The sequence below is a fragment of the Lampris incognitus genome, chromosome 12 (genome assembly GCF_029633865.1).
Source record: "Lampris incognitus isolate fLamInc1 chromosome 12, fLamInc1.hap2, whole genome shotgun sequence".
NCBI classification, from domain to species: Eukaryota; Metazoa; Chordata; class Actinopteri; order Lampriformes; family Lampridae; genus Lampris; species Lampris incognitus.
Window position 1 is genome coordinate 52,528,634 of NC_079222.1, and position 13,319 is coordinate 52,541,952.

Here is a 13,319-nt window from a genome sequence, read left to right on the forward strand (position 1 = left end):
AATCAACCAAGTCTGATCTTTTTCCCCCCAGTAAAAGTGTTTCCACATTTAAAAAAAAACCCAAACAAAATAAAACAAAAAATAAAACACCGCTAGGGTCTATGTCCACCAGATGTGTTTTTTTGTGCTGGCAGTGCCCACAACCTCATTTTCTTAGCACTTTTGTCAAGCGCTTGTTATTGCTAGGTTACATGGGAGGGTGGCAAGAAAGAAGCCGTTGCTCAAAACTGTGCATATAAATAAGCATGCTTGGCGTTTGCTACCAAGCATGGGAGAGACCCAGTTAGGATGTGATCCTAGACCCGCTTCCGGTGTGATAAGATGGCAGCATGAATTCGTGTTTGCAGCGGCCTCACCCAGTAGAGATGTGGGAAGATGGTGGTGCGAATTCACATTTGCAGCGGCCTCGCCCAGTACCATTCATGCAGTGTCGTTGTCCACGTCTGTGTCTAAGTTTTGTGTTCGTTTGATGGGTGGGAGAGCGGCGCAGGCTAAGCTAACTGCTAGCCCATGCAGGCCAGCGTTTCCAATAACACTGACAGTCTGGCGACGGCCTCACCTGGCGTTGACTGTGGTGTTTTGATGTCGTCGTGAGGTGTGTCGAGGGTGTCTGGTTGGGAGATATGGTGCTGGATCAGCTGGGAGAGCTTGGTCCGCTTCGTCTGGTCGACCTGGGGACCACAGACCCTACCTGGAGCTGCACCCGAGGAGGAAACACTGAGTGCGATCTGACAGGACGTGGAAGCGGGGTGGGCTAAGCTAACTGCTAGCCCATGCAGACCAGCAGTTCCGACATTCATCCTGGCTGGCATTCGTTCCCTTGGATAATGATTATTTTTGTTCAGTTTGATAGTATAGGTTAGTTTGGATATGTGTGTTCTTGTAGTTTTTGGATGTGTTTTTTGTCTTTGTGTTGTTCTGCTGTGGGCTGGGGGAAACGGCGTTTCATTTCATTTCAGGTACGCAAGTGCATGAAGTGAAATGACAAAGTGTTCCTGATTCCTGATGTGGGTAAAGGTTTTATGGTCAAATGAGATGAAATTTGAGCTTTTTGGCCAAAACTCAAAGTGCTACGTGTGTTGCAAACCTAACACTGCTCATGCCCTAACCCCCCCCCCCCCACACACACACACACACAGTGAAGCATGGCGGCGGCAGCATAATGCTATGGGGTTGCTTTTTCATCTGGAGGCACTGGGAACCTTGCTCACATTGAGGGAAGAATTACGGTGGCCCTGAAGTGCAAACCACAACAGAATTTTAGAAAACGGCCCTGAGGGGCAAAACACGACATTTAACTTTAACTTATTTTTAGCTTTTGGTCTTCATGTGTGTATATCTTATACTGTGTTTGCTGTGTTTGTCTGTGTCTGTCTTGCACTGTTTGGTGAAGCCACAGCCCTCATTTCATTTTTAACATGTGCCTGCACATTGTTTTTAATGACAATAAAATTGAATTGAATTGAATTGACATTTCACATTATGGAAAGGGTAGGACCATAGACTAGGTAGGACAGCACTTCGCGTTTGTGATTGGACAGAATCTTAGCCCATCAATGTCATTTCCTGTTTCTGTTGCGTACTACTCACCAGTGTCCTTGCACAAATTTTGAATTTAGTTTGCATGTATGGAAGAGGAGATATTTTAAGAAAGGACATTCATATGATGTAATTCTGGATATGCTTTCAACATATCATGGCATTAAAATGTCCTGGTCAACTCTGAAGTCATGTTTGAAAGAATTGGTACTGAGGAGACAGGACACGGAAGTGGGGCGGGCTAAGCTAACTGCTAGCCCATGCAGACCGACAGTTCTGACAGTCATCTTGGCTGGCGTTTGTTCTCTGGACAGTGAATTTTTTTGAATTGTGTTGCAGATTTACTGAATGGACTGTGTTGTTGACTGTGTGTTTTTTTTGTTTTGTTTTTTTAGCTTTGTTCTCTGGTTTTGTATGTTTTTTGTTGGTGTCGTTTTTGGGAGGTTTTGGATATGTGTTTTTGTCTTTTGTGTTGTACTGCAATGGGCTGGGAGAAATGAAATTTCAGCTCTTTTGTGTACGCATGGACATGAATGAGATGACAGTAAATTGTTTCTGATTCCTGATCTTCCATTACAGAAAAAATTGTTCAAACTTTATACGTCATCGGCTCCCCTAAACCTTGTGATGCAGAGAGCTGTACTGACGTGGCATCGTCTATTATCGCAGCGGAATGACGGCTATTTATCATGCCATGGCAATATAAACTTGCATGATATATCCTTAGTTGCTTAAGTTGATATATCAGCATAAACATATGGTAAAAGGCAATGTGTATGACATTGAAGGCCACAGAAGTGTGGCACTTGCCCTGTCAAAAGCAAAATAGATTTGTGTCAAACATAACATAATAAGTATTTTTGTATGACAGAGTAATGAATATTTTTATGTGACAGAGTTGTTTTGAAAGCTCCACCTTGAGAGTCATTAAGGTCATACACATTAACCACTTGAATCTATTGCATAATTACCCAACCCAATACATTTTTTTTCCCCTTTACAGGTGGCCAATTTCTCCATGTTGGAGGATGAGGAAATTGATATAGACTCTGAGCGCAGTCAACGTAGTTGGGAGGACATCATCCCAGAAGAACAGAGGAGGAGATTGGAGGAGGAGGAAAGGCAGAAGGAGCTGGTGGAGATCTACATGCTACCACGAATGAGAAATTGTGCCAAACAGGTACAGAAGCTGTTTTACTTTCAACCCCGTAGGCAGGGCTTTAAGTTACCTTTTTGGATTACCGGCCAATATTACTGCATGTTTTTAAGTTACCAGCCACTCAGAATTTCCACTAATCAAAATTGATTTCTTGAAATAAATCAGATTGAGAGTCACTGCATCCATTTCAACATTTTAGTAACTTAAGAATACACAGGATCTGCTGTTTGAATCTTTGTGCTGGTATTTAGAGGGTTACACACATCCAATTCATTAAACCAAGACAAATAAGCCTAATTCACCAAATTTCACACACTTGTCCCTCCATTCACAGGCAGCACATCAGGCAGTGCTGTCATAAATCTGCATAAAACCTGCTTTCAAATAGATTAGCTGGCTACTAAACTACAACTGACACTAAGAGTAACAGGAAGAGTAGCTTGGCGAGCATATGTCACTCTTGATATTAATATTTGTCAGCTAATGAGAAAGTTGACCCTGCTGGATTGATACAGCTCACTCAGCTGGTGAGAAACTGAACACACACTGTACCATCCAATGAAGGTATCAGCGTGAGTATTTCCCTGGGCTTATCAAATATATATAAAACACGCAATATACAAGGCTCAGCGTTTTCGGTTTTTATTTTTCAAAGCCATCCAGCATGCCGAATTTCACCACAAGAGGACACTTGCATAACCTTACGTGAACAGGAACAACTTTTGGATTCGTGGAAACATAAAATCTGGGTGAAAATCAGTTTAAACCGATCTGCTCCTTTTAAAAAATCTGGGTATTTTTCGGTGAAAATCGGTAAAAACCGAAAATGCTGAGCCTTGACTGTATAATACATTTAAATTTACATATAGTACTCATTAACATTACAGGAGAGAGAGGATAAAGCAGGCTACTGTGTGTGTGTGTGTGTGTGTGTGTTTTGGAGGTACAACCACCACCTAAAGAAAGAGCATCTTGGGCCTGTCCATCTTAAAGTTTTGCGATGTGTACATGTGTACACCTGGCAGTCCAAACAGTACATCATGTTCCTCTCTCATTGAAACACAGACTACTCAAAACACTGTAAACGTGTCATTAATTCTCATTTTTCTTTTCTCCCCAAGCTTCTTTTTCATTTTTACCTCGAGTCTTTTTTTCTTTTCTGCTTTCCTCATATGGCACTGTTGGCTAGCTTACCTGGCTACCTTACTTGACTAGCTTACTTGGCTAGTTTACAGATGTTAGTGTCAGTGTGAGTAAAAGGGGTCACTTGCAGTCAGAAGAAGCACACTTGATTTACACCATTTGTGGAACATCCACAGAGTGACTGCTCAGTTATGGCACCCATATACGTAAGTTCAGTCATCTGTTAGTAGAAGTACTAATATTTTAACCAGCCATGATTCCATGTGTATAATTTTTGTGTCTAGTCTAATTTTGCCACATGTACCTTTTACATTGGAGAATTGAGGAATTTTACATTGGGCATCATATCCTAGAACCACGAAGGCTCAGGTGTGATACTTTACCATCTAGCAGTATATGCTTGTCTTCTTGAGGTTAATGACTGTTAATTGCGTGTATGAGAACCAAAGTAAACTAACAGTAATCATAGAGATGATACATGTCCAATCTCCAATAAAATATTTTCCAAATGAAAATAGTTTTTTTTAATATAAATTTATTTGTGATGTTTCCCTTTTTTTCACCCAATTTAGTGGCCAATCACTCCCTATTCTAGTCCAAACACCCACCCTCGTACTGCATGCGTTCGCCAACTGCATCTCTCCGGCCAGCGGTCTCGAAGGAGACGCCTCCCCACTTTTGTGACAAGGCGAATCCAGGCTGAACCACTGCTTTTTCCGACACACACAGAGACGCATTCATATGATGAACACAAGCTGACTCCGCCCCCCTCCTAAAGACAGCGTTGCCAATTATTGCTGCTTCGTCAAGTCCGGCCATATTCGGATCTGACGAGACCGGGGCGCGAACCCCGATCCCCAGTGGGCAACTGCATTGGCACAAAGCCGACGCTTAGACCGGTACACCACCGTGGACTGAAAATAGTTTTTTCCCTGACTTATCTGCATTAAAAGAGATGTTTAGTCCTTTAAGGTTGTTACACATAGAGAGACAAGTCTAAATACTCCGCACCCGCTTATCCGGTTTAAACAACAAAATGCCACTCTGCATCAGATCTGTTCCACGGCCAGAGAGCGTCTCACATCCAGTCAGTTTTGACCCTGCAGATGAATGTGGGAGCAAGCCAGTAGTTTGTGTTCTACATCACAACACGGTACTCATGAGAAGTAGAAGACTGGAGAGTTGTGGCTTTAGACACGCTAATGCAGTGATATTTTCAACTTGATTCATTACCCAGCAAGTTGGCTACTGTGTCTCCTGCCGTAGGTAACTTTTACCCACATTTGGTGGGTTGGCAGGTGTTAATTCCAAACCCTGAAAATATCAGGGTTATCCTGATACCAAAATTGATAATTTTGATGCTAGTAAAAAGGTTGATTTTCTATACCGTTTTTGATTCAAGAAAAGAACCACGAAATTCAATAAACGTAAAAAGTTTTTACAGATAACATTCTTTTTTTCCAAGATTATTTTTTGGCCTTTTCCACCTTTACTGGAAAGTGATAGTAGAGAGAGAGAGACAGGAAAGGCAGGGGAGAGAGAGGGGATGACATGCAACAAAGAGCCTGGGCCGGATTTGAACCCAGGCCGCTGCAGTAAGGACTCAGCCTTATGTGGTACCCTTCTACCCGGTGAGCCACCGGGGCGCACCACAGATAACATTCTATTGACCAAACCCTAAAAAGCATTTTTATTGATATATAACCAGAAGTTAAAACTGCAAGTTATTACAAGGGAAAAACTACAGTACATTGTTTTCAGGAGAAAGACAGAGAGGTCTTTGTCTCTGTCTCTGTCTCTGTCGCTTCCTCTTCCTCCTACGTGTGTGCATGTGTGTGTGCGTGTGCGTATGTCAAATAGATTTACTGTCATTCAACCTTAAATAGTGCACGGTATATAGAGGAACTATATAGATGGCCTGTCAGCCTGTCCAGGGTGTCTCCCCGCCTGCCGCTCAATGACTGCTGGGATAGGCTCCAGCATCTCTGCAACCCTGAAAGCAGGACAAGCGGTTTGGATAATGGATGGATGGATGGATACAGAGGAATGAAATGGTGCTCCTTCAGGACCACAATGCAACAGGGCAATACAAAAGACTGTAATACATTACCCAGCATTTAAACGGCATTAAATGTAATTTGACATGAAAGCATAAACACAATATAATAAATACCTGACTACAGTATATAAAGTGCCGGTTATTTGTGGAAGATAAAATATACGTAAACGTAGTCATAAAATATGCATGATCACATTTTTTTTGGGGACCCCCCCCTTCTACCCAATTGTATGTGACCAATTAGCCGTCCCGGTCGCTGTTCCACCCCCTCTGCCGATCCATGAAGGGCTGCGGACTACCACATGCCTCCTCTGATACATGTGGAGTCGCCAGCCGCTTCTTTTCACTTGACAGTGAGGAGTTTCACCAGGGGGACGTAGCGCGTGGGAGGTTCACGCTATTCCCCCCAGTTCACCCTCCCCCATGAACAGGCGGCCCGACCAACCAGAGGAGGCGCTAGTGCAGCGACCAGGACCCATGCCCACATCCAGCTTCCCATTCGCAGACACAGACAATTGTGTCTGCCAGTTGTGCCCGACCAAGCCAGAGGCAACACGGGGATTCGATCCAGCGATCCCCATGTTGGTAGGCAACGGAATAGACTGACTATGCTCCCCGGACACCCGTGAGCAAAAAAATTTAAATATAGATGTGATGTATAAAGTAGGCTTCATGAAACATCTGTATCCTGACAGCAGCCGGAATAAATCCCTGAGAGTAGAAGTAGAGGTTGAAGTGCATAACAAGGCATTCTGGAGATAGTCCTTGACTGCAGTATAGTACTGCCGGGGGGGGGGGTATGTTTTATTCATTAGATTGTGACAAGTGAGAGAGGCAGTAGGAAGTTTAGGAGCCTGACTGCCTGCGGGAAAAAATACAGAGACTTGTGGATCTGGCCTGGATGCTGCAGAACCTTTTTCCAGATGGCAGAGGGATGAACAATCGATGGGAAGGGTGAGAGGGGTCTTTTGCTATATAGGTGGCCCTGATTATGCAGCGATTGTGATTAATTTCGTGCATGGAAGGCAGGGCTTGCCAAGGGAGTCTTTTTCTGCTGTTTTCACTGTCTCCTGCAAGATCTTGTGGTCCAAGGCGTTGCCATTTCCATACCAAGCAGTAATAGAGCTGGTGAAGATGCTCTTGATGCTGCCTCTGTAGAACATAGTGTGGATTGGGTGAGGGAATGTCGCTTTTCCCATGCATCGCAGGAAGTGCAGATGCTGCTATGCTTTCTTGGCTTTGGAGGTGATTTTGAGTGACCAGCTGAGGTTGTCTGCAATATGGACACCAGGAAAACTTGGTGCTCTTGACTGTATCCACAGCAGAGCCATTTATGAGCATGGGGAGTGGGCAGCACAGGCTCTCCTGAAGTCAACATTACCTATTTAGTTTTGTCCACATTGCAGGACAGGTTGTTGTCCACACACTAGGTTGCCAGATTCTCCACCTCCTCTCTGTATGCCGACTTATCATTGTTGGAGATGCAGCCTACGACTGTTGTATCGTCATCGTAAGTATATGATTTGAGTTGTTCTGGACAGAGCAGTCGTGCGTCATGAGCGTGAATAGGGAGGTGCCGAGCACACAGCCCTGGGGGGCACCCAAGCTCAGTTTGATTGTGTTAGAGATGTTTTCACTAATTTGCAGTGGTTGCATGTTGCTGGGAAATAGCAAACTGTTATTTGCAATGGAAGAATGCCCACAGTGGACTGTTATTCTGAAATCTGGTTGGGTGATGCTACATCAATTTCTTGTATTGCCGGATCAAAGTTTCAATTTTGATTTTGATTACAATTTAAGTCTCAGTGTTTTGCAAAAAGGAGTTAGCCATCTCTCATTGGAAATGAATTAAGGCGATGGTGCTGGGGGGCTTTGTGGTTTCCATTGTAGCCTCAGCCAGGCTAACATTGAATGTGTGGTGCACTGGAGGTTTACATCATTAAAATTAAGAGTAAATGTCAGACCAGTCTATTTTTTCATAGCAGTAGCACTTCCCAATATCCTTTTAATTTTGTCTTGAAAATACTGTTCTGCTTTTTAGGTTCCTGAGTTTTGTCTGTTTATTTTAACAGATCAGCTTTAATGGCAATGAGAGCAGATGTAGCAGAAACAGACGGTACTCTGGCTCTGACAGTGACTCGACTTCAGATCGGAAGAGGCCAAAAAAAAGAGGACGGCCACGAACTATTCCACGAGAAAACATCAAGGGCTTCAGTGATGCTGAGATACGAAGGTGATAATTGTGATGCATTTTCAGAGAGTCCATTACCATTAAAGGTTTTTGGATTACAGCTTGATTGTCATCATTTTTTAAAGAGTATTTAAACCTAAGGCCATTTCAGTGAGTTTGCTGACATCTACAGGTTAAAAATAAAAACCATCTAAAGTTTAAAAACATGCCAGGCTGGTCTTGGTACTCTGTGGTATAAGTATAGTAGGATCAAAACAGCTGCAGCTAATAACATGATTAATGAATGATAAAAGTACGTAGTGGGGCATGGGGTATTTGACCAGCTAGTCTACATGTGGTTTGTGGACTTGGAGAAGGCTTACAACCATATACCCCAGGGCACTCTGTGGGCGGTACTGCGGGAGTATGGGGTACCGGGGCAGTTGCTACAAGCTATCCAGTCCTTGTATAACCAAAGGGAGGGCTGTGTCTGCATTCTCGGCACAAAGTCAAACACGTTTATGGTGGGTGTCGGACTCCGCCAAGGTTGTCCCTTGTCTCCGATTCTGTTTGTGATATTCATGGACAGGATCTCAAGGCGCAGCCAAGGTGAGGAGGAGTGTGTCCATTTTGGGAACCTCAGAATTGCATCGCTGCTCTTCGCAGATGATGTGGTTTTGTTGACTTCATCCGAACGTGACCTCTAGCGCACACTGGGGCGGTTTGCAGCAGAGTGAAATGGCTGGGATGAGAGTCAGCACCTCCACGTCTGAGGCCATGGTTCTCTACCGGAAAATGGTGGATTGCTCCCTCCGGGTTGGGGATGAGTTATTGCCTCAAGTGAAGTAGTTCAAGTATCTCGGGGTCTTGTTCACGAGTGAGGGTAGGACGGAGTGGGATATTGACAGGCAGATTGGTGCAGCATCAGCAGTAATGCAGACGTTGTACCAGACCGTTGTGGTGAAGAGGGAGCTGAGCTGGAAGGCAAAGCTCCCAATTTACCAGTCAATCTTCATTCCAACCCTCACCTATGGTCATGAGCTTTGGGTAGTGACTGAAAGGGTGAAATTGCAGATACAAGTGGCTGAAATGAGTTTCCTCCATAGGATGTCGGGGCTCAGACTTAGAGATAGGGTGAGGAGCTCGGACAGCCAAAGGGAGCTCGGAGTAGAGCCGCTGCTCCTTTGCGTCGAAAGGAGCCAGTTGAGGTGGTTCGGGCAACTGATTAGGATGCCTCCTGGGTGCCTTAGGTTTACCGGGCACAGCCAACTGGGAAGAGACCCCGGGGTAGACCCAGAACTCGCTGGAGGGACTGCATTTCCAATCTGGCCTAGGAACGTCTTGGGGTCCCCCAGGAGAAGCTGGAGGGCGTTGCTGGGGAGAGGGACGTCTGGAGTGCCCTACTTAGCTTGCTGCCACTGCAACCCGAACCCGGAGAAGCAGCTGAAGATGAATGAATGAATAATACAAATCTGTTTGATTTAGGTGTGCCAGAACATTTATCAGTGTTGACAGACAGAAAGACAGACAGACAGACAGACAGACAGACAGAGGCAGCACCAACAATTGTAAACAGACTGTCAATGCTGGTTTTTTGGCACACCTGGATCCAACAGATCCATTATTAATGGTGTTATCTGCAGCTGTGTTTATCCTGCTATGCCAACATTGCAGAGTACCAAGATCAGCCTGCCATGTTTTTAACCTTTACATGGCTTATTAAACTGTAGATGTCAGCAAATTCGGTCGCACTTTACTCTATTGTTCACTAATAAGAGGTAACAAGCTGTACTTTGTATCAAATTAGACAAAGCAAACACAATTATGCCCTAATTAGACACCATACACCTAAATTATGCTGTAATTAGAAACCGCATATAATGCTGTATTAGACCCAAAATATACTATACTTAGACACTGTTATAAATTAGAAACCAATCACATCTGGTCCCTACTTCACATGTCCCTCGTAACCTGGATGTTTTCCGGAGTCCCGTGGAGTTTGTAGGTAGTAATGAATACATGCTTCCTCGATGCTCTACTCCCATACCAGTTGAGACATCAGACCATGTAATGCCATGTCACTTTCCAACCCCGGTAACATGAGGCTATGGAAGCTGCCAGGACACTGCATCTTTATTTGTCATTGTTAGACTTTATCAGGGGGTAATTTAAGGCACATTATAACAGAAGTGAAGTGTAAACTAAAATGAAATCTATCTTTATTTCCCACTGTTAGACTATTACTAGACTTTATTACCATAAACTAAAGGACAGTTTCTACAGTTTAGGGCAAGTTAGATATAAGACCTTTTTTTAATGCCACTCAGAATGTCAAGCGCCAATTTTTCAATAATAAAAAAAAAAACCCAGCATCAATTAGTTAGGGTTAGGGACAGTTTATGTTTATTGTAACATAAAAAAAGACGTTTTTGGTCCAGTGAAAAAGTTAGATGATTTACTTCAAATGTTGGAAAAAAGCAACACTTTCTTAGGGTTGCCCTGAATACCACTTTTTGGGCTCCAAAGCTTTGGTAGTAATCAACAGCAAATACTCAGAGCTTTGGCGGGGGGCCTTACTTGGGAAAGAGTCAGCCACACATCTTCGTTGTTGGCTGAGATGGACGGCATAGTGGTGCAACACGTGTCTTTTGGTTTAATTAAAGATATTAATTGTTAAGGATTCTGTTATTCTACAGTATTGTTGTTCGTATTGTTAGTTGTTAATTGAAACCATGTTCCAAAAGGTGTGGCGTGTTTTATGCATGTTTGTAATCCTGAGGGATTTGGTGGAACAAGGTCCAATCTATGTACTTTTTGTGACATAAGAGCTTTGACATTTTTTTCTTATATGGATAAAGTATAGATCTACATAAATGCCGATTATAATAGGCTACAAATCTGAGACATCACTTGAAAAAGCGCCGTGAAACAGAAACGCAGAAACAGCATACTAGCTCCGACAAATTCAAGATTTGAGATTTATATTTGTAAGATTTATATTTATTCATGATTTCTTTTTTGTCATTTGTCAGTACTCGCATACGTCGAAATGAAATCTGTCCTCTGCATTTAACCCTTCCTATACACTAGGAGCAGTGGGCGGGACTAACTCCAGTTCCATATTCCATTTAACCCTTCCTATACACAAGGAGCAGTGGGCGGGACTAACTCCAGTTCCACATTCCTATACACTAGGAGCAGTGGGCAGGGCCAACTCCAGTTCCATATTCCTGTACACTAGGAGCAGTGGGCGGGTTCAACTCAAGTTCCACATTCCGTCAAAATTAGCCTAAGTCTTTAATGTTTTATAACACGAACCCAACAAGAGTCAAACACAGATTGAAAACAAGCTTATTTCTGATATAACAAAACTTTAATGAGATGGCCATAACAAATTATTATTGGGCTTTTTTAGGCCAATAATTGCCTTAGCCCCAGATGTTCCCACATTACTCCCTAAGTTTTATTTTAACTATTCGGATCAGTTGCAACCATTTTCCAAGCAGAGTAAGTGCACGTTTTTATCATGTGTAACGTTACTGTCTAAATGGCGGATAAAAGCAGTTTGATAATGGCGACTGGAAAACAGACATGAGCTAAGCTAAGTAACTAGCTAGTGTAGTCTCGGGTTTTTACACCGTATAAGAACAGCCTACTACTTACAGCATTCAGGTGACTTATCATGCTTGTTGTGCCACCATGGTATTTGGCACACTGCCTTGTCATCGCTCAATTTAAAGTGTCACCACACAGCTGAGGTATTCGGCTTTTTGTCTTCCCTTTAACCGCCAAGCTGAACTGAAGCATGACATCACTGCTGTGAGTGATCCCGACAGTGCAATTAAAAAGTATAAATATAGTACAAGAATGGGCTGACAAATGTTATTTTGCAGTTTGCCTTTATTGATAGCCTTCTTTAAGGCTTCCTTGTTAGTGAGGGTTGCTGGCACCATCAGGATGACATGCTTGCCAAACAAGTCTCCTCCAGTTTTCTCTGTCCTCCTCTTGTTGCCTCCGATATTTTCAGACTAAGCCATTCTCTGACGTAGTCATGATACTGCCCTTTTTGTCGGACTCTCTTACACTTTGCTGGTGTAGTTCCCAAAATCTCTGTCTTCATTAATTTGCTTCCACCTGGACGACGGGTATGCCCAAAGAATGATAAAAGTATTGGGACGCCTGACCATTACACCTACAGGAGCTTTTATGACATCCCATTCTAAATCCATAGGTATTAATGTAGAGTTGGTCCCCCCTTTGCAGCTATAACAGCTTCCACTCTTCTGGGAAGGCTTTCCACAAGATTTTGGAGTGTGTCTGTGGGAATTTTTGCCCATTCATCCAGAAGAGCATTTGTGAGGTCAGGCACTGATGTTGGACGAGAAGACCTGGCTCACAATATCCGTTCTAGTTCCTCCCAAAGGTGTTCGATGGGGTTGAGGTCAGGATTCTGTGCAGTCCAGTCAAGTTCTTCCACACTAAACTCACCCAACCATGTCTTAATGGACCTTGCTTTGTGCACTGGGACACAGTCATGCTGGAACAGAAAAGTGCCCTCCCCAAACAGTTCCCACAAAGTTGGAAGCATAGAATTATCCCAAATGTCTTGGTATGCTGAAGCATTAAGCTTTCCCTTCACTGGAAGTAAGGGGCCTAGCCCAACCCCTGAAAAACAACCCCATACCATTATCCCTCCTCCACCAAACTTTACAGTTGGCACAATGCAGTCATGCAGGTAATGTTCTGCTGGCATCCGCCAAACCCAGGCTCGTCCATTAGACTGCCAGACAGAGAAGCGTGATTTGTCACTCCACAGAACACGTTTCTGCTGCTCCAGAGTCCAATGGCAGCGTGCTTTATACCACTCCATCTGATGCTAGGCATTTTGCTTGGTGATGTAAGGCATGCATGCAGCTATGGAAACCCATTCCATGAAGCTCCTGGTGCACAGTTTTTGTGCTGGTGTTAATGCCAGAGGAAGTTTGGAACTCTGCAGTTATTGGGTCAACAGAGCATTGGCGATTTTTATGCACTATGCCCCTCAGCACTCATTGACCCTGCTGTGTGACTTTACGTGGTCTGCCACGTGGCTGAGTTGCCGTTGTTCCTAAGCACTTCCACTTTTCAATAATACCACTTACAGTTGACCATGGAATATCTAGCAGGGAAGAAATTTCATGTACTGACTTATTGCAAAGGTGGCATCCTATGACAGTACCACGCTTGAATTCACTGAGCTCTTCAGA

General features: G+C 43.6%; 1 protein-coding gene across 3 annotated transcripts in view; it reads left to right on the top strand.

The window, feature by feature from the left end:
- The window catches only part of chd1 (chromodomain helicase DNA binding protein 1), a 145,268-nt gene that overhangs the window by 61,876 nt on the left and 70,073 nt on the right, over window positions 1-13,319 (top strand). For all 3 annotated transcript variants that reach the window (XM_056290539.1, XM_056290540.1, XM_056290541.1), the window contains exons 22-23: window positions 2,543-2,719; window positions 7,973-8,133. In XM_056290539.1, coding sequence (XP_056146514.1) covers window positions 2,543-2,719; window positions 7,973-8,133 — 338 coding nt within the window. The remainder of the gene's footprint in view (window positions 1-2,542; window positions 2,720-7,972; window positions 8,134-13,319) is intronic.